At 43.8% G+C, this 19945-nt stretch overlaps 2 protein-coding genes, 1 long non-coding RNA gene and 1 pseudogene across 3 annotated transcripts in view; 2 read left to right on the top strand and 2 right to left on the bottom strand.

Moving 5' to 3' along the window:
* Window positions 1–1338, bottom strand: part of LOC119300487 — a 2278-nt pseudogene extending 940 nt beyond the window's left edge.
* Window positions 1339–10099: 8761 nt separating this feature from the next.
* LOC119304250 (probable apyrase 3) lies at window positions 10100–12703 on the top strand. Its single transcript, XM_037581422.1, has 7 exons — window positions 10100–10424; window positions 10528–10656; window positions 10798–10854; window positions 10979–11071; window positions 11214–11419; window positions 11810–11901; window positions 12011–12703. The coding sequence occupies exons 1-7, from the start codon at window positions 10149–10151 to the stop codon at window positions 12544–12546; spliced, it is 1389 nt and encodes a 462-aa protein (XP_037437319.1). The 5' UTR covers window positions 10100–10148; the 3' UTR covers window positions 12547–12703.
* A 1902-nt stretch (window positions 12704–14605) lies between these two features.
* On the top strand, window positions 14606–16011 carry LOC119304249. Its single transcript, XR_005148191.1, has 2 exons — window positions 14606–15632; window positions 15719–16011. It is a non-coding gene; the product is annotated as an uncharacterized LOC119304249 (long non-coding RNA).
* A 439-nt stretch (window positions 16012–16450) lies between these two features.
* The window catches only part of LOC119304248 (probable metal-nicotianamine transporter YSL9), a 17412-nt gene continuing 13917 nt past the window's right edge, over window positions 16451–19945 (bottom strand). The window contains exons 3-9 of the mRNA XM_037581420.1: window positions 19479–19645; window positions 19268–19365; window positions 18860–18994; window positions 18554–18743; window positions 18348–18465; window positions 17928–18229; window positions 16451–17408 (exon numbers count right to left, since the gene is read on the bottom strand). Of these exons, the coding sequence (XP_037437317.1) occupies window positions 16782–17408; window positions 17928–18229; window positions 18348–18465; window positions 18554–18743; window positions 18860–18994; window positions 19268–19365; window positions 19479–19645 (1637 nt within the window). The 3' untranslated portion in view covers window positions 16451–16781. The remainder of the gene's footprint in view (window positions 17409–17927; window positions 18230–18347; window positions 18466–18553; window positions 18744–18859; window positions 18995–19267; window positions 19366–19478; window positions 19646–19945) is intronic.

Below are 19945 nucleotides of genomic sequence, written 5' to 3'. Positions count from 1 at the left end.
GATGTAGTACATGGGGTCAGGTAGCTTGAAGGTGCGGGCGCGCCAAGGATGTCGCTCCACTGGTCGCCGAAGTTGCCAACAATGACGTACCCAGCGTCCTCCAGCACATATGCGTTGAAGCTCGTAGCATTGAACGGCGTAGCCCTGCGCGCACATATATATGAAGATAGATTAATGGCAGATTCAACCATATCAGCTACAGGTATTATGCATACCGAAGAAGCATATGTGACCTAGCTAGATTATGCTCCGAGTGGCAAAATAGCCCAGTGGATGAGCAGTACCGAACCCAATGCTCTGTATCTGTACGTAACGAACGTGCATGAGCAGTACGTAGTTGTGGACGAACGTGAATTAAGTTGGCTAAGTGGAGGGTATGCATTACCTCGTGAGTTAACATGTGCATTGTACTAGTATGCAGTAGCGCGGCTTTATTGATTCCTTTGATCAAGATCAAATAGGTTTACCATTACCATTGCAGCTGAGTTTCGGCTTTTAACAAAAAAAAAGTTAGTTTTGTCATGATTGTGGTGAAGCAAAGTTATTGGAACCCCTCGATTAGTTAGATACGCAGCTGTTCATCATTATTTCTTTTCTCGGACGTGCTTGTAAACCTTTTATGTTCTCTTGTCTAACTAGTGAGTTGACATTAACTAAGGAAGTCTAGTCAGATTTTTACTTCATGTGAACGGAAAAGTCCCTGCTCAGATGCACCTGCAATAATTAGCAACTACATGTATGTACGCATGTATAGCATGGTCTGTACGTATGTATACAATCGAGTAGTACGTACCCGAAGCCGTGCTTGGCGTAGTAGGGGAGGTTGGAGAGGGTGGTCTCGTCGATGTCGAAGACCCACACCTCCTCGCCGTTGCCGGCGAGCTTGAGGCTGTCGACGTAGGCGAGGGCCTGGTCGACGACGACCTTAGAGTCACGGCGGAAGTGCTTACCGAGCATGTAGTGGCCGACGTAGCCCTCGCAGCTGGCGGGCACCGTCTTCCAGTCCCGCACGTTGTGCGCCTCCACCTCCAGTACCCAGCTGTCGCACTCCTCCGGTGTGCTTGCCGGAGCCCAGCAGTGGCCGCAGTGTGTGGATCAGCGGCGCCAACACAGCCTCACCGACGTCGGCATCCGGATGTCGACCTCGCATGCGCTGCATGAAGCCGGGAGGAGAGCCGCGGCGACGAGGAGGAGGAGCGTCGTCGTCCTAGCCATCGCCATTTCTAGCTACTCTTTGGTGCTTGCTGAGGTGCAAAGAGTGTTGGGTTTCTAGCTTGTTAAATAGGAAGGGAAGGGAAGCTGCATCGATCAATCCTAGCGACACGGTGTGTGCGTGAGTGTGAGTTTGAGGCAAATTAACTGACAAAACAAAAGAGGGAGGGGGTGGTGTTATATGGTAGCTAGGGCTCGCTTTCAAAGCATGGGACACGCGCCTTGGGCCAATGTTTTGATTGGAGGAGAGTGTCGTCGACAGGGATTGGATCGACGTGATCAGATCTTGATGCAGTTAGTCCAATAATTCAGTTAATTATAGCATGCATAGGTACTACCATGGAGATCAGTTTTCCTGATTTATCATATAGGATTTCGCTACAAATCAAACGTTAACTCTTTAGCATGGCAAATCGAACGTGCGAGATAACAAATTATATTATCGCGAGGATGGCAATTTCCTTTAGCAAGCATGACAAATCTTTGTCATGTTAGTTTTTCACCAGGAATTGACATGCTTGTTAAAGCAAATTGTCATCCTTACGACAACATAATTTGCCATAAAAAACGTTCGATTTGTCATGCTTCAAAATTTGATGTTGGATTTTTAGCATTTCCGTTTACCATATGTACTACGTAGTGTTACCATTCTTAACTTCATATATTTTATTCCCTGCAAACAAGAAAAACTTGTATATTTTATGTCCTGGATTCCAACGTAGAGAGTGACAGGGGGATAAAGGGGGTTTGATGTTAATGACGGGGCCACATTTGGAGCGTGGAACCTGTCATGTGATATTTGAAAGGATTGGGTGCATGGTTGTGATTTGAGGAGATAGATGTGTTTTTTTTCCTTCTAAAAGTTACTCATGTGATAGATGTGTTGGCTATATGATAGATGAGTATTTATTTATATGATTTTTTTTCCAGGGAGGGGGTAGGTGTCATTGGCGGGGTCGCATTCAGAGCATGGAGCACGCTGGGTCCATATTTTACAGGATTATTACACGATTTTGATTGGAGGAGAGTCGATGGGGATATGATATTTCCTTTTAGGGATGACCGGGATATGATGTGATCCGATCGAGATGTGCTACTTTAATAATTCAGGTAACAATGGCACACGTAGGGCATAGCCAGGCCCAAGAAACGTGGACCACGGTCTGAGGTGTGGCGACATGATTCATTAGTGACTGATAGTAGCATTGTTTGGCACTGTAGCTGTGAGGTTGGCCTGGGGCGTCGCTCCGACCTGGCTACATTATACGTATAATGTTGATCTTACCTGGCTATGTTATGTGATATTTGTAAGGCTTGGATGCATGTGGTTGTGATTGGAGGGGCAAGATGTGTTGGATATATGCGGTTTAATTCAAAAATTAGCGAAAAAAGCCTGATGAATATTACAGGCATATTCAACAAGCAAACAATACTAGATGATCTAGACATGCTATCTCATACACAAACAATATCTATCTTGATTGCAAGTACTAAGAGACCAAAAATGATCCCTACCAAAAGGGATAACAACACTTACTGAGTGGGTGTAGCACCCTCCGCCGCAATGGTGGTAGACTAGTACGGGGCCATGGGATGAAGCAGTCGATGCTGGGGGAGTGGGTGAAGCAGCAAGTAGTCATGCACACGCTCCGTAAAAACCTCATTTGCCCTCACTCGTGCCAAGTCTTTGAGAGCGGAGGTTCTGAAGACTCGCTCTCTTGGTGCGACCAGTGCATGCACCTTGCCAGGATGGGAAAAACCTAGAGGCAACCCAAATCGTTGCAATAGAAGGTTGCGGAGTAGTTACTTCTTCTCTCCTTGAGGAACGACCACTTATAGACGAGTAGTAACTAAACCATAATGGGTGGATGGTTGCCGTTTTCATCAACGTTCTCCCTCCATAGTAAGATTCCCCCGTGAGGGACAACAAAAAGGAAATAACTTGCACATTTCGCATGGATCCAAGCCCAGCTCGACTCGTTCACATAATACAATGAACATGAAATGCTTGTAGATGCGGACAACATAGGAGGAGCACATGAGTATCAGTTCCCTTCTCAAGCTATTAGTAGATGGTAGAAAACGAAGTCTTATATCCTGGTCATACTTTAAAATAACATCTTATATCCCTAGTGGGTTTCGATGATTAACGAGAGGGTAGAAAACCGGGCGTTATATTTGATCTAACTCATTCTCCATAATGTTGGACTAAAGTTCCACTATTTGTCATGCATCAGTGGGCTTCTAGAATTTGTTTTGAATTATTGTGATTTTTAACTTGACTGGCTCTACAATTCCAACATCATGTGTGATCCAATCTCGATGTAGAGCGCTCCGACTATGCTCAAATAATTCAGTTACTACATATGCCATGATCAGTGCTCATTTATTGTTTTATCTTTCCTGATCAGTGCTCATTTATTGTTTTATCTTTCCTAAAAAAATTGTATTCTTAGATTTTTGTTTAATATGTTGCACAACTATTGTTAGCTAACTGCAAATCTAAGCACATCTTTGGATGTAGTTGGCACAGTGTAATGATCGGTGTGGCGCATCATGGATCGTCATCCCAATTATTACAAATTGATTGTATGTTTATCCCACTCAGTCCTGCTACCACTGGGTAATTTGTGTCATCATTCTCTATATGTAAATTTTAACTTGTATTTATGACAGAATTGCTAGTGCAGAATATTTTCGGTAAAAAGATAGAACAAATATGTCATGATCTCGAATTTATGTCATCTCTATTATGTTTATGTCTCCGACCAAATTAAACCATTCGATTCATAACTACACAAAAGATAGGGCAAGGAACCGTATCCCTTTGGTAAGTTTCATTTTGTACTTCTGACTTATCATATTTATGTACAAGTCCCATTGGTTCATGCTTCAGCCCTCCAGCTTAACAAAATGTTGCAATTTAGGACTTTGTCTTACCATATATTCGATTAAAACCATTAGGCCCATTGGACTTTGAAGTTTAGCTGTTAGGCTAGTTGTTTTCAGCAATTTAACTATATGGTTATTGTTACTTGTCTTTTGAGCTCTTTGCTTTAGAACAAATAGACATCTAGACCCGCATGTCTTTACAAATAATTACGCACCATTTTATATCATTTGAAACTACAATATAAGTCTGTAAAGTACTCATATATTGCACAAGTACACACACTTTCAACCATATATATGCTTTCGATGGATTCAACACAGCACGGCCACGCGCACCAAAACCAATGGTACACTAGCGAACAACCAACCAACAGATAAACCCTGAAAAAACTTGCACAGCAAAGCACGCTTCTGCTCCTTCTTGCACAAATGTTTAAATGTTAGATGAATAATGATGTCGTTTGTATGATGACTGAATGAAACTAGAAATTAAATTAGGTTGTGCTTGTTCTATATAAGGTTCTAAACAAGAGAGCGACTAGTGCGCAAGAAATCAGGTATCTTGGTTTGTATGGATGTGCACATGTCTGTGTCGGGCATTTGGTAGATGGTAGTCCGCAAGGATCCCGCTGGAATATGGAATGATTTACACAAGGGGGTTGATAGGTCTCTGTACAATTAATGATATACTCCTCCATTCCAAAATATTAAGTATTTTTCTTGAAAAGTTAAACTTCCATATGTTTTTACGGGGTGGAACACTAGTGCAGAGTTTTGGAACATGGGTCTACGCGGACCCGGTTAAGACTTTAAATTAAAATAATCAAATATTTCTGTTTTTCTAACAAACATGATCTAGTGTTATACTTGTATGTGATGTTTCATGAGAAAATTGCTTTTTTGGACTTCTGGGAAAAAACAAAATGGCAACTACCAAAAACTTCAAGAGCTACTAGCACAAATGTCTGTGTGTTGCAATGTTGGAAATATGCCCTAGAGGCAATAATATTTGTATTATTTATTTCCACGTTCATAATTATGTGTTTATATTCTATGCTATAGAGGATATGATTCTTGAGTATGTGATTCGGAGCAAGACTCATAACCACATGTAGAATAATAAACGGTAAAACCTGATTGCTAGTCTTGCCTCTAGGACTAGTAGTTCAAGTGTTGTATAATGATTATGTTTATCTGATCATAGGCATTTTTTTAAATGAGGATACCAACAACATTGAGAGTATGATGTTAGAAGAATGATTTATTGAATTGGCCCAAGTTGTATGTTGTATTTAGAGATGTTATTGTCACAAGTCTATAGTCAATAACACAGAGAGTTAATGTATGTTAGTTCCTTAGACTATGAGAGTGTCAAGTCACTTCATGCAGACGATACACTTTGGGGTTGCTCCAACGCCATCTGTAGCATGGTGATCATAACAACAACTTACGCGTTTATGGGAAAGTATGACAAGGGTCAAGATAGGTCAAGAGTAGGATTTGCTCCTCCGATAATGGAGAGATATTCTTATTGCCCTCTTAGTGTGGCGACATCAATTATCATCTGGCCAGACACAGGTGACTAGCTCACAGGGATGCCGGAACACGACAATGAGAAAGAAGAACAAAACCAGTAACAAAGAGACCGGTACAGTGAGCATGTGTACGACTCACGGGGATACCGATATATCTCACCTAGGGTTTTATAAAGTTTCACGAAGTAAAATAAAAAGCATATGATAACCAAAGGTTCACCCGAATATCATTCATGTGAGTATAGGGGTCAACATGGATGTCCACAGCTCCATTGTTGAACATTGAATGAAAGAAAGTTTGTTCATGTCTATATTTCACCGAACTTATAGGGTCACACTCTTAAGGGGATTGCAATTTGTTTAGCTCTATTGGAGTATGGAATATGAGAATATATCACGAAAAAGTTTCTATCATAGAAGAAATGGTTTTGAGAGAAATCGGAAGCGTTTTGGGGTTACCGAAAGTGTTTCGGAGAATACTGGGTAATACCGGGAAGCAACGCGCCAAGGGAGGTACCCCCTCCCTCCACCTATATATATCCAAGGGGGCGCCCCTATTCAGACACACAACTCCCAAGCCCCGGGTGCCCCCTTCTCTCTAGTTAGTCTACATTTTAGATATTGATCAAGTTTTCTCTTGTACTCATAATAGAGAAGCCCCGTGCAATTCTCTTCCTCCCTCACTCCTCTAGCTCCCCGACGACGTGAAGATCTGGATGGTGAAGCGCTGCCGGATCGTAAAGCCCAAACGCATGCAATCAGTAGAGAGGTCATGATTGTGTTCTATGGTTCGAGTATCATCGCGGATAGTTCATGGGACTTCAAGAATGATCTACGCCAACTATTCTTCCGCTGCAACTCGAAGTTGGTAACTATCCGATTCTACGCCAACTCTTCTTTCCGCTGGAACTTGAAGTTGGTAACGATATGATTTAACCTTGTATGCATCTTCATATATAGTGATCCGAGATCTTGATCGTAGGGCGATTTTTGTTTTTGTTTTCTACTACGTTTCCCAACATGCAATAGGAGACATTGTTTCCCGTCTCGTGCATCCACTTATTCCTGTCTCTCCCGCCTAATGTCCTCTTTCTCCCCCTTGGAGAGTTCCTTTATTACTTTGGACAATGAGCTTCTTCACATTCATATTTGCAGTACTCCGTCCACCTCTGTTTAATTACCCATCACTTACTGAATCCCAATATGTCCAACATGCAACCTCCTTTAATTATGTAGCAAGCCAATCCCAATATGCACATTGTACAACCTTCTTTAATTATGCTCCAAGCAATTTAATTGCACACCCCTTAATTAGACCACATAGGACATCCCTTCCTTCCTTTGGCAGGACTCTTTCTCTTCTTCTCACGTCATCATCCTCATCTTTCGTTTATTGATTTCGAGCCGACTTATTAAGTTAATCGATAACAGGTAACCCCAAGACGTATATAAATTGGTGGCTTCGGTTCTAAGGGAGCGAGGTGGTACTATTTAATGATAATAGCAAGAGCCAACTTATTGAGTTGATGGGTTTTAGGACCCTTTGCCCATGTAGGGGACTGACTCCCCCTTGACTACACGGTTCAGAGTTCCAGCCTAAATATTTATTTAAGCATCGACGGACAATTTTTTTATTACCACCTCAGATAGGTACAGGGGAAGACAACTTTATACGGTGAATGGACCAAAAAATTAGAGAAACACACCTCCCATTATTATTAGGTATATAGATTGACTTTGTTTTGTTTTTCACACAGAATACCACAGAAGTCATTCCTTCGCGAAACTTTACACGTGAGTATAACACTGACCATGTTTGTTACAACAAAAGTTTCAGGAATGTTTGACCTTTTCGCTATTTTTCTTAATTCGGATACAAGTAGATGAAGGTTCCATTGGGTATATCCGGATGGAACAAGTTATATTTGGAAGGGTGGGGTGCTTGTGGTTGGAGAATAAATATGCATGATGTGTGTAGAGTGCTTCGAGGGCGCTCCAATAGTTTAAGTACTATGTATGACATGACCCGTGCTTATTTTTACTTGTTTAATTTTTCCTATATTGATATTTTGTGTTCTCATTTTGTATTTCATACACTTAGTGTGGGTTTAATAGTAAGCTATCAACACTGCTAAGCATGATTTTCAAAGCAATTGGATCATTTGGACATCACAATCATTAAAAATAGGTTGTGTATCTTTCATACTCGATCTCGCAATTACTATGTAACATGTATCACCATTCTCTGTATATTGCCTCTACCAATTACATTTATGATCAATTGCTACCGAGGAATATGGTCTTGAATATCCTCCATCTCTCATCCGGCTTATGTCTCCAACAGAAAAGACTCGTGACCGCACAAAAGTTGGGACAAACATTAATCCCCTAGTCAATTCGTAAAACCACAATGCAGAGAGGACGCCATTACCGCAAACCTAAGAACAAGAGGTGACGAGATCTTTCTGGAATAGAACACAACAAAAAGACAAGGTGAAACAAGCAAAGTAAAGCATCATTGTTTATATACAGAGTTTGTTGGGCCAAACCAGACACATTTACTAGATGTCCGTGTGTATATGTGTCACCTCTTTCACCATATCTACATTTCCATGGATCTCTCGCACGGCGGCCACCTATACAAAAAGCATGAAAACAATGACACAAAACGACCCTTGAGTAAACACACAACTAACAAATAAACCCTACGGAAAAAATATAGCTAGTGCGGCAAAGCGTCCTTCTGCTCCTAGTCTCATAGTTATTCGAACGATAACTGAATAACGCTATAGTTCATATCATGAAACAAAAATAGAAGTTAAGAGCATCTCTAGCAACATGTCTAAAGCGTTGTGTATAGCTGATTTAGACACTGAAGTGACAAAATCATCATGCATGTGGTTGTGTAAAGCATTGCCTAAATTTAAACACCGTCCAAAAACGGCTCGACATCGTCCACAACAATGAAACACGAACCACCCTTTCCGAGCCTTTGTCGTGCCACCATCCAGAAAACATGAGGGCACCGCGCGAGCTCCGCGGGGTTTGAGTGGCCGCAACGTCCTGCAAGGTGGGCTCCATTCTCGTGAATGCGATGAGGGCGAGGGTGGGGGTGGAGGAGTTCGGGAAGGGAATATCGTGGTCGATCCGGGGGCTACCGTTTGGCGTCCGTCTAGAACCGATGGGAAAGGAGATGCTCGGCGTTGAACCGTTCGCCGCCATGCGCCATCCAACTGGATTAGGCGAGGAAGGAGAGGAAGTGGGCCGCCGACGCATTTCTGGAGACCCCATGCTTGGGCAGCTCGGATGCGATGACATCACATGGGTAGAGGGACGAAGTTCGGATTATTGATGTTGAAATGGGGAAAATATCCAGTGCTACGGGAGCACTTCACATTAGGTGCTCCCGCGCGTTCTCAGCCGTCGATCTGAGATCCACTGGACAGCATCACGGGATGTGGACCAAAGTGTCATTTTTGGAATGTTTGGGGGATTTTCTGCAAAACATTTATGTTGGATTTGTCTTCTTTGTTTCTCAATGTGCGTTTCGAATTTTGATTTGAATTTTTTAGGGATTGTACATTCATGTGATGCTAACATCCACAATTTTTTTCAATTTTTTTGAAACATTTATATGTGCGTTTTGAAAACGGGAGCACCTAATGTGAGGTGCTCCTGTAGCACCAGATATTCACCCTGTTGAAATGGTAGTTGAATTGTCGGCGGTAAGATGCCATCACAACACATGGGGGGAGAACGTAGAACAATCTGAAGGAAAACTAGGGTTCCGTATTAGACCGTGGTGTACATGAACATTTAGGCAACGGAATATATAGAAGAAGCGATGTACGTAGATGCTCCGAACTACGTTAGCTGTGACCTGTGATTACATTCCATATGTGGGTGGAGATCGGCGAGAGAGTGACTGCCTGACTGGGCCGGCCAGCGAAATGATCTTTTGGAGGCGCATGCATGTGTCCGTGTCGTGCGCACGTCGGGTAAGGGTCCCGCCACAATATTTGTTTAGACATGCAGCGTGTTTCGCGTGGAGGGGGCCCCACAGGGGACAACTTTTTTGGATGGATAAGTTGTTGCATGATACTAGTGCCATACTCACAGTTGATTAGCATTAGCGATACTAGCGGCACATACAGTAACTTGCATTGGTAGATCGATGCTTCAGATCCAACAACCCCATCCATCCAGATCATGTATCATTTCACGATGAGATCGACACACACACACACACACACACACACACACACACACACACACACACACACACACACACACACGATCGAGGTGCATGCATGCATGCACTAGTCTTACTCACGGTACCCTCCCCTCCCTACAGTAAGATGGATTGTTTTGCATGGCAGGGACTCAGCTGCACGGCCTACCAAACCCTGGGGCTGCCCATGAAAACTCCTGCCTCCTTTTAATACCCTTTCGGCTGCTCACTCGAGCACGCGCACGAGCCACCCACCAGCACTCCAGCAGCAGCTCGCCATGGCTCACCATGCCTCGGGCGTCCTCCTCTTCCTCCTCATGGCCTTCTCGTTCGCCGGCTCCGCCTTTGCCGCCGACGCGGCGGTGCTCGGCCGGAAGGCCGGTATTGGCGCCGTTGCCGAGGAGGAGCCCGAGCTGAAGAAGGCGGCGCCCGGGAAGTACGCGGTGATCTTCGACGCGGGCAGCACGGGCACGCGCGTCCACGTCTTCCGGTTCGACAAGAAGATGGAGCTCATCGACATTGGCGACGGCGACGACATCGAGGTCTTCGCCAAGGTATATATTTATGCGCATGACGCATAGCAATCTATTCTAGGAGTATCGTATGCTGTTGCTTTCCTCTTAATTATCTTCGTTTTGATTTGTTGGTGCAAAAAAGGTGGAGCCGGGGCTGAGCGCGTACGCCGGACGGCCGCAGGAGGCGGCCAAGTCCATCGTGCCTCTGCTGGAGAAGGCCAAGAGCACCGTGCCTCGCTGGCTCATGAAGAAAACTCCCGTCAAACTAGGGGTCCGTTCTTAAAAAACTATATATAGTAATAACAAATAATTTGTCCAGGACCTAGTTTACTACGTACTACAAACTGGAACTAAATTTGTATATGGGACAGAAATCAATCGCTAAAACCAGAAATGGAATTAATATGTGCAGGCGACGGCTGGGCTCAGGCTCATCGGAGACGAGAAAGCGGAGCAAATTCTTGAAGCAGTAATTATGTTTTATCTCTACATATATTCTACTCTTGTTTCAGTATCTACATATTTTCTAAAATTTCAAACGGACGGACTTGTTTGAACTGATTATTATTCCTAACCAAAACATGTACGCACAGGTGAGGGATGCTGTCCACAGCAAGAGCAAATTCCAGTACAATCCCAGTTGGATCAATGTTCTCACGGGGTCCCAGGAAGGATCTTACCTATGGGTACGTACTTAGTTGAACTTAATTAATTATTCACCCGCAAAAAAAAGAACTTAAGTAATTATTACTATACTCAATTTATATACGTATCCACGTAGAAGTATTTACTGTTGTCACACAAATTGATATTGCACCGTACTCATAGGTTGCTCTGAATTACCTGCTGGGTAATCTGGGAGGAGACTACTCCAAGACGGTGGGTGTGATCGACCTTGGAGGCGGATCCGTGCAGATGGCATATGCCATCTCTGCGGATGCCGCCGCTGCCGCTCCCGTGGTGCCTCAAGGGGACGATCCATACGTCACCAAAGAGTATCTCAAAGGAAGAGATTACAACGTCTATGTTCACAGGTTACTTACCCTCGGCTAGCTCCCTCCTTTGTTATTTTACTTATTACTGTGCATCCATCTCTGTTATTCCCTTTGTATTGATTTGTTCTACATATAAGCTTTGTCCAAAATCAAACTTTATAAATTTTGATCAAGTTTGAAGGAAAAACTTTAATATGATTAGAATCATGATTGGATATATGTTCACATCATATAGATGTATTATTGTAAGTGTTCATATTATTTTCTATAAAATTGGTCAAACTTTATAAAAATTGACTTGAATCAAAGCTAATGTGTGGAGTAAATAAAAACAGAGGGAGTAATTTGCAATTCTACAAAGGCCATGTGGTAACTACTTTGCTCTCCTTATTAATGGCTTTACGGGTGATAATTTTTGAACCATTTCAGCTACTTGCACTATGGCGCAATGGCTTCTCGGGTAGAGATCTTCAAGGCGAAGAATGGACCAGTGAGCTACTGCATGCTGCGCGGATACAATGGTATGATATATATCCTTAATTTGGGTTGAGTAAGCAGAGCACATAATATAATCAAATACAGGAGTGATCGATGTACAATTACAAATCCTTTGAATATATATAAATGAAGGCAAATACACCTACAACGGAGAGCAATACGACGCCGTAGCGCCTCCGCAAGGAGCGGCATACGACAAGTGCAGAGAGGACGTCACCAAGGCGCTTAAGATCAGCGCGCCCTGCCAGGCCAAGAACTGCACCTTCAACGGCGCATGGAATGGCGGCGGCGGCCCCGGCCAGGCCGACCTCTACGTCACCTCCAGCTTCTACTACATGGCAGCAGACGTTGGCTTGATCGACAGTGAGGCCACCAGCGGGAAGACCACCCCTGCGGCGTTCAGGGCCGCCGCCGAGAAGATCTGCCGGATGGGCTTCGTGGAAGCCAAGGCCGCGTACCCCAAGGTGCGATCCGTCGACGCGCCCTTCATCTGCATGGACCTCATCTACCAGTACTCCCTGCTCGTGGACGGTTTTGGTCTGGAGCCGACCAAGGAAATCACGGTGGCGCAGAAGGTGAAGCATGGGGAGTACTTCATTGAAGCCGCGTGGGCGCTCGGAGAAGCCATCGAGGCCGTCTCACCCACCAAGCGGCTCAACGATGCATGATTTTAGATATAATTGCTAGTCCCTCGCAATAAGGTGCAAGCATGTGTATCGTACGATTAATTGCAATAAGGTGCATATGCTTGGACGCCATCTCCAATTGTAATCCTTTTTATCATCTTTGTGGCGAGAATTGCCTAGTATAATGCGCTACAACATATAGATGTGCGTGCCCACACACACACACACAAACCGCACTCATTCACACGTCGTTTACTGAATAGTGGAGTCGCGGTTCTTCACGACTACGAATGTCACAATTATCTGGTTCAAAAAAAATGTCACCATTATCGATAGAAATGGTCTGCCATGAAGAACAACCCGCAAAATGATACTCCCTCCGTTCCGAATTACTTGTCGCACGTATGGATGTATTTAGATGTATTTTAGTTCTAGATACATCCATTTCAACGACGAGTAATTTGGAACGGAGGGAGTACATGTGATAAGGTGCGCACACACACACACACGGACATTCCATCGCCGTCAGCATGCAGTGCAACGGAGTAGATGACGAATGCCAAAAGTAAAGTTCAAATTGAGGATTCAAAGGGGTAAGTTTCAGAACGAAAAAGAAAGTGGCCCAACCAGTGATTTGTTGGGCCCGGCCGAGATCATACACGCGATGGGGCCGGCCCGTAGGAGATCATACACGGGGTTTTCTGCCTTCCGAGCCGGAAGTGAAAATTGACCCAGGGTTACCAGGCCGGATTTCTCAGTCAGAAAGAAGGGAGAGCGGCGGGCCGGGGGAAGGGGAGGCGACATGGCGACCTCGTCATCCCAGGCGGCGCCGCCCGTCGCCGTCGGCGAGGATCCAGCGGCGCCCGCAAAGGGAGAAGAGAGGACGAAGAAGGAGAAGACGAGGGTGGTCTTGCCGCAGTTCCACCTGGACACGCTCATGAGGGCCGAGGAATTCCTGGAGCCTCTGCCGCCGACGGACAAGGAGTTTCTTGCGCGGGTCCGCGAGCAGCGCGTGCAGAAGGGCTTCGTCGAGATAGAACTCACCGACGACGACGAAGACGAGGAGGAGGAAGAGGGAGGAAACGCAGCTCCCCCGGCTGGTGGAAGGGGATCTATGGAGGAGGACAGGTTCAGCCCCGAGGTGACCAAGAAACCGGACGGCGGCTGCGGCGGCGGCACTGCGATCAAGAAGCTCAGCTGAACAGCTGATTCGTCGGTTGATTGGTTGGTTGGTGACTGATCCTTAATCCGGCCTCCTCTCCTGCTGCTTAATTATGCCTAGCTATCCAAGCTTTCTGTCAAGTATGTCCTGTTCTATCATGTTTGCTGTTGTCGAATTCTGAAACTGCTGTAGGATAATGTTATTGGGTATGGATGGAATGGATGATATATGTATCGGTGTTGGTTATGCGCACACTGATTAAGGATCACTCTGAACTTCACTGAAATGGGTATCACTTTGATTGTCTTGCATAACTAACTGACACTACAAGTTACACAAATTACATATGCACACACCACACAAGGGACAAGGCACAAGAACAATATCGTAACCGTCATCTGCACACTATCAAGAGAAAAAAACCTCACTGGCTCTGCCCTCCCAAACATGTTAAAAAGCTATCTAATACTCACATTAGCAAGCACACAATGCTCTGAGTTGATCGCCCTGATAGACCATGTCCACAAGTCATAAGCGACATCTTCTAACAGTTCATCTAGTAAGAATCCCCATATATCCACAACATGTTTCCGATCGGAGATTCATCCAAGTTCCCTCTTCCAGATCCATGTTACCTAGCTGGTTCAATGTGCTTGGATACTGATAACTGAGATAGCCCTTGATACACTTATTTATTTCTGAGATGAAGTTCTGTCCCATTGGTGGTGCCTGTATGTTTTGTCTAGCAAAAGATAAGCAGGGGGGTTTCTGAAGTGTTTGCCCTGTATTGCTGTTATAGCTTCGCAGATGCAGTCAAAGAAGAGCGTCAAATCATCTGTTTGATGATTGCCCTGATGCAGCTCTTCAAACAGGCAGGTGCTAACTAATTCATCTTGTAGATACCATGCCTCTAAGTTCTGGTATGTGCATAGTCCTGATAGCTTTCTATGTAACCTAACCTGACATCCTTGTCCTCCCAGAAGATCTCTTCTTGGTAGCACTGGGGCATCAAGACATGTTTGTGCAACTCACCTGTAGGTCATTGGAAGATGAAACCAGTCAAAAAATTACAACATGTTATTTTCTAAAGGACGATGGTAAGCATAAGTTTTACTTTCTGTCAATTGAATATTGCATTTTATCATGCTCTTATTTTCAGCGCTGTCGACATCTTCAAGGATGAACAGATCAAGAACAGACACATGACTGGGCTGCTCTTGCTTTTTATAGTTTTCCTCTTGTGATATCGGTTCAAGTGACGTGCCTGGCACTGGTCTCGGAGTTTTTGGCTCTTGGTGCTCCAGCATCTCAATGACATTCTCAGGGGAGCCTGGACAAACCTCGGCATGCTCTTTCCCTGGTTTTGCTCTTTCCATCATTTCCTTCAGTGCAGGCATTAAAAGAACTTAGACTAGTACATCACCGAAGACTAGATGCAATACCAATAAACATTGGCTTGAACAATAACCTACTAGGGGTGAGTTATATCTTTGTTGCTCTCCTGGGATGCATTGTGCGCTGCCAATTGTTTCAGAGTGATTGATCTGGATTTTCAGTTTCATCAATACAAACAATATCAAGTTAAACACCTGCAAGTATTCGCATTCTGTTAAAACAATATCCATGCAGTATTTGATAATTTTGTAATCTGTAGTCACTCACCTTGTTGTGTGTTTTGTTGATTGTAATATCTTTCTTGATCAGCTTGTTCAATCGGTGCTTCACTAGTACTGTACCGCATTCAACACTCCCTGAATCTTCCTCTGATCTATTTCCTTCTTCTGCAGATTCTTCCCCCCTCAGCCTTGTGCCTGGCACATATATTTTTTCTCTTAGTGAGAATGTTCGTTCAATGCAGTTTTTACCCTTGGGGTACTCCTAGGTGATGATGGGGTACTGCATTGAGTGAAGGAAAGCATTTTTCTACCAAGGACCTTGAGACCTGAACTGTTGGACTTGGATACTTGTCAGTAGGACTTCCGCCCTTTACAATTTCTGTTAAGGCTGCGCTTGGATTGGGTGTAAAATAATACGGAGGTGTTTTCTTTACAGGTGTAACTTACCGGCTAGTGAGCAATTTCCGGCCAGAAAATGAAACGACCGAGCAAGGCATGTATTTTTTACAGAGGTATTTGAAACGAAAACGCTGGTCCAAACAGGCCCTAAATGTTTCCTTTGAGGTACATGTATACTGGGCATTACCTTGTCCCTCTGGGTATCATAGGCGAATTCTTGGTCCCTTCAGTACGGTAGCGGCAACAGGCTTAGGTCCAAAAGTACTGCATATGATCTTTGTCCTGCATATTTTCTCTGCACAGTGGTGCTCGTACAGATTTTGGAGGAAGTGGGATTCCCATGAACATGTCTGGTATTGTTTCTTCCTCCCTACCACCAGCAAAACCACCTGACACTGATGGAACTCTAGGTACCTGTATGGCTCCTCACAGTAGGCTGAGTGTTATATTTCTTGGAGTTCCAGTAGTATGGTCACACTTGAAAATGGATAAGATAAGTGAATTCTACTCAGCAGATAAATGAGAGAGATTGAATATACAGTTTGTATGCAGTCATCAAGTGTTACATTTATACAACATGCAGCACACGAGGGTGCAGCCACTACTCAACTAACCCTGAAGCTTATTAGCGGCTCATGCTCATGTACAGGAAGACCTGTCCAAAACAAGAGCTATGGTGTTACAGTTTCGATACAGGTTGCCTGAGAGCTTATGGTCACGAAAACTGAATTTCAAGTGGAAGCAGATCATACTAGCCATGTTTACTACTTGGTTGTACAGTTATGTTCCTGCCGCTGATCTGCCTCGCCATTTTTCGTGCGAGAACCTCATTCTTCTTGGCACAACTGCAGCAAACTCTGAGATGGTACAAAGTGGTACAAATGTTGGTTGCAAGTTAGTTGGTAAAACCATTGTGACGACACAAAATATAAGTGGTAAAATACACCTTAATTTGATTACCCTCATTGGTATAAATATACTGTATAATGCTAAAGTTTACAGAGAATAACTGGATACTCAATTTGATTTGGCAATTGCTGCATCATCATCATCCTATCATTCAACTTATTGCATGCTATGGACCATGTTTACTGGCCCGTTTAGTGTGTAGAAGCAAATGCCATGCACATTGGTGGATTGACCTTGGCCAGTGCAAGTAAGGATGCAGGGAAGATCCAAAGACCATCCCCACATATCAAACCAGATGCAACTGCTGGCACCATTGGTACCGCATTACGTCTATCAATCTTGTTCCATACATAGACTATCAAGCTCCCGACACACATGTCAATGGCAAAGCTCGCGCCTGCAAGGAAAGGAAATCCCATTGCCATTGGTAGCGGAACCCATCTAGCATACTTGGAAGGAAGGAAGTCCCTCATAAGGTTGGCGGCCACAGCAAAGCCAAAGAAACCATAGCACAGCTTCAAGCAATGCATGGGCAGAGCCGAGAAGCCTTCGACTCCAAGAATCGCAATGTTCCAGTATATTAGAGCATACGGCGCCTTCCAGGGCCCTTCTTGGTTGCCTATGTCAAAGGCTCTGTAGAACACAAAGAATGTCAGTGGTGAGATAACACACCCCATGGCGGTTCCAATGATCTGAGCAATAAGCATTGATCTTGGCGAGGTCAATGTAAGATGTCCAGTTTTGAAATCCTGCATCAGATCGGCAGATATCGAAGTCAAGCATTTCACCATACTGCAGCCTACCAGGCAGCGGCGAGTCTACTAGGGAGGCTTAAACAGGCTCAAGCCTACCCTCCAAAAACCAATATTTTTTTACTACTACTACTTTCATACCAGCTCAATAGTACATCTACTACTACTAATTTAGTGTCTAATGCAACTTATTTGCAAAAAAGAAGAGTACAAAGATGAGTGCATGCATGTACTCCTCGCACTGAACCCCTGAACCTATCCCAACTAATGTGAACCCAGATACCCTTCCCTTAACAGCTAATGTGATCGGAATCCCTCCTTATATGGACAGCAAGATGGGGACATAGTGGCTATTTTTCAATATAAATTCAAATTTTGCTTCAAAAATTCATATATTTTTTAAAAAATCTAGAAAAATATAGTTAAGACAACATGTTTTAAGTAATAATCTGGAAAACTTTGAGCTTATTTTGACAACAACATTAGGACATCATGGTTATTTTTTTTTCTTCAAAAGAGAGCTTAGTTTCATCGCCATTGACTTGAGCCTACCCTTCATTTTGTTCCTAGATTCGCCATTGCTACCAGGCCAGCGACAACGCCAGAATCCTTTCCAGCTGTGGCCGCAAGAACGAGTAGCGCAATCTTGCCATAATTTGCGGCCATGTTGATGTCAGTAAGGCCGGCTCCATAGGCATTGGAGAAACCGAGGGCAGGAGCCAAAACGTAGGCCATAACTGCATAGTACCACTTCATCTCAGGGAACATCAAGGTAACGGTGATTGCTGCTGCAATTGCTAATACGACGTAACCACAGCAGGCCAGCCAGTTAGGGAGACTGTCTCTTGCAAAAACTTCACTACGCTGAATGTCATCGATATCTTGCTCTGGAAACATATATAAGCAGCCATGGGATCAGATCGTATATATGATCTTTCATGTGAAGAAAACAAACTGGCTAGGATCAGAAAGATGCCATTCATTCATGTTAAACAATTAATTTACCTATCTTTTCATTCTTCTGTGTTGATGATTTTGCAACTAGACTCTTAATTGTGGTCACAAAAATCTTGGTAAAATTGTATACGCCGTCCCCTAGGATCAGAGCTACACAGATGAAGGCCTATGCATGACATGAATATGGGAAGGTTAGAAGGAATGCTATCACACATGTTTTTCGATATAGTAGGAAAATCAATTTGGAAACAAACCTTGTATCCTTGCAGGCTTCTCATGCTGCTTTCTGGTAAATCTGCCGGATACCAGTCCCCTTTCAAACCAGCTATCAATGGCCACATTACACCCCAAGACAGGACGGAACCGAGAAGTAGAGACGCATTGATAAGGTACGGGCAAATCATCCCAGCGCCAACATATGTGAGGTTGAAATCGAAGAAGAATCTGACATACATATATCGATCCCAGGAAGAGGAATCATGAGACAAGGATCAGTTTATATTGTTATTAGTCAACCATCACAGTATGTAATCATGAGTGAAGCGGACAGCTAGTGTTACGTATGTTTCCAAGCTCGTAGTCCAAGAGTGGGAAACTGCGAAAACCCGCAATTATCTCCACCAGAGAAGAACCACTGGAACACGCTCCAAAAGAAACTGATTGTAAAGTATTTTGTAAATCCTTTCACTTGCATCCTGACGTTAGCAAAGCAAAACATTAAGTAAGAGAGCGCAAAACCAAAGCATGATTACGAGAAACAAGAAGATTGTCTATTTCCAAGTTTCGATGATTTAATTCACCTTAATCACTTTTATGAGTCACATGACTAACAACCCCGCTCCAAGATTTAGTGTAACTAATGTGTGGCCTAACATGCATAGTAAAACCATATATAATATCCCATATATATGGACTCAAATTTACAATATGTTCATGCTATTGAATTAGGAAAAGCAGCTCAAATTTACTTTGCCAGTTGATCTTCCTGAGCTGCATGAAATCCATTTATAAGCACGGCGGTTGCTGTCCCGCTTGGGTAAATTAACTTGTAGTCAATTACCAAAATCTGAAATTGTGCAGTGGGAGAGAGAATTGTTGCTAGGTTGCATTTGAAACAATCAATCGTTTACACATGACCTATGAGAGAAGCAAGATAGTATGTAATAATTTTCCACCAACCTTCCTTAGAGGGACGAGCGCAAGAATGCCTACGAAGCTCACGGCGAGGAGGAAACCGATCATCCACGCAAGGCCAGGCTCCTTGTGCCCCACGTTGCCTTCCATATCCACTCCCGACATTTCGTAGGTCTTCTTGTTGAGCCCAAGCAGGTAGGACCCAAACCCTCCTGGTAAAATAAAGCAAAGCAAGGATTCCAATCCAGGAAGGAGCTCGTCAATTTACTTGACAACATTTCTTATTTTCATAAAACTAGCTAAATACCCATCCATTGCTGCTACGAAATGAATGGTGAGTAACATGTGTAGAGTTATGTATGAAGGGTTTTTTTCTTTCTAAAAAGGGTTTTCTTTCTTCCCAGGAAAGAAAGAAAGGCCATCTCATTCGCCAAGAGCGGCTAGCCTTCGACGGCTCCCCTCTGCCGCTGATCTATTGGTCATTAGTGGTGGTGTGTGTGTGGTGTGTGTGT

Source organism: Triticum dicoccoides, chromosome 5A (assembly GCF_002162155.2).
Source record: "Triticum dicoccoides isolate Atlit2015 ecotype Zavitan chromosome 5A, WEW_v2.0, whole genome shotgun sequence".
Classification (NCBI taxonomy): Eukaryota; Viridiplantae; Streptophyta; class Magnoliopsida; order Poales; family Poaceae; genus Triticum; species Triticum dicoccoides.
This window is presented reverse-complemented; position numbering and strand designations above follow the sequence as displayed.

What these genes read in the sequence shown, in the direction of transcription:
- LOC119304250 (XM_037581422.1), top strand. Translation starts at nt 10,149, where the DNA reads ATGGCTCACCATGCCTCGGGCGTCCTCCTCTTCCTCCTCATGGCCTTC. An exon ending in AGGAAGGATCTTACCTATGG is followed by an intron (nt 11,072 to 11,213) that starts GTACGTACTTAG and finishes CCGTACTCATAG; the next exon opens with GTTGCTCTGAATTACCTGCT. An exon ending in CATGCTGCGCGGATACAATG is followed by an intron (nt 11,902 to 12,010) that starts GTATGATATATA and finishes ATATAAATGAAG; the next exon opens with GCAAATACACCTACAACGGA.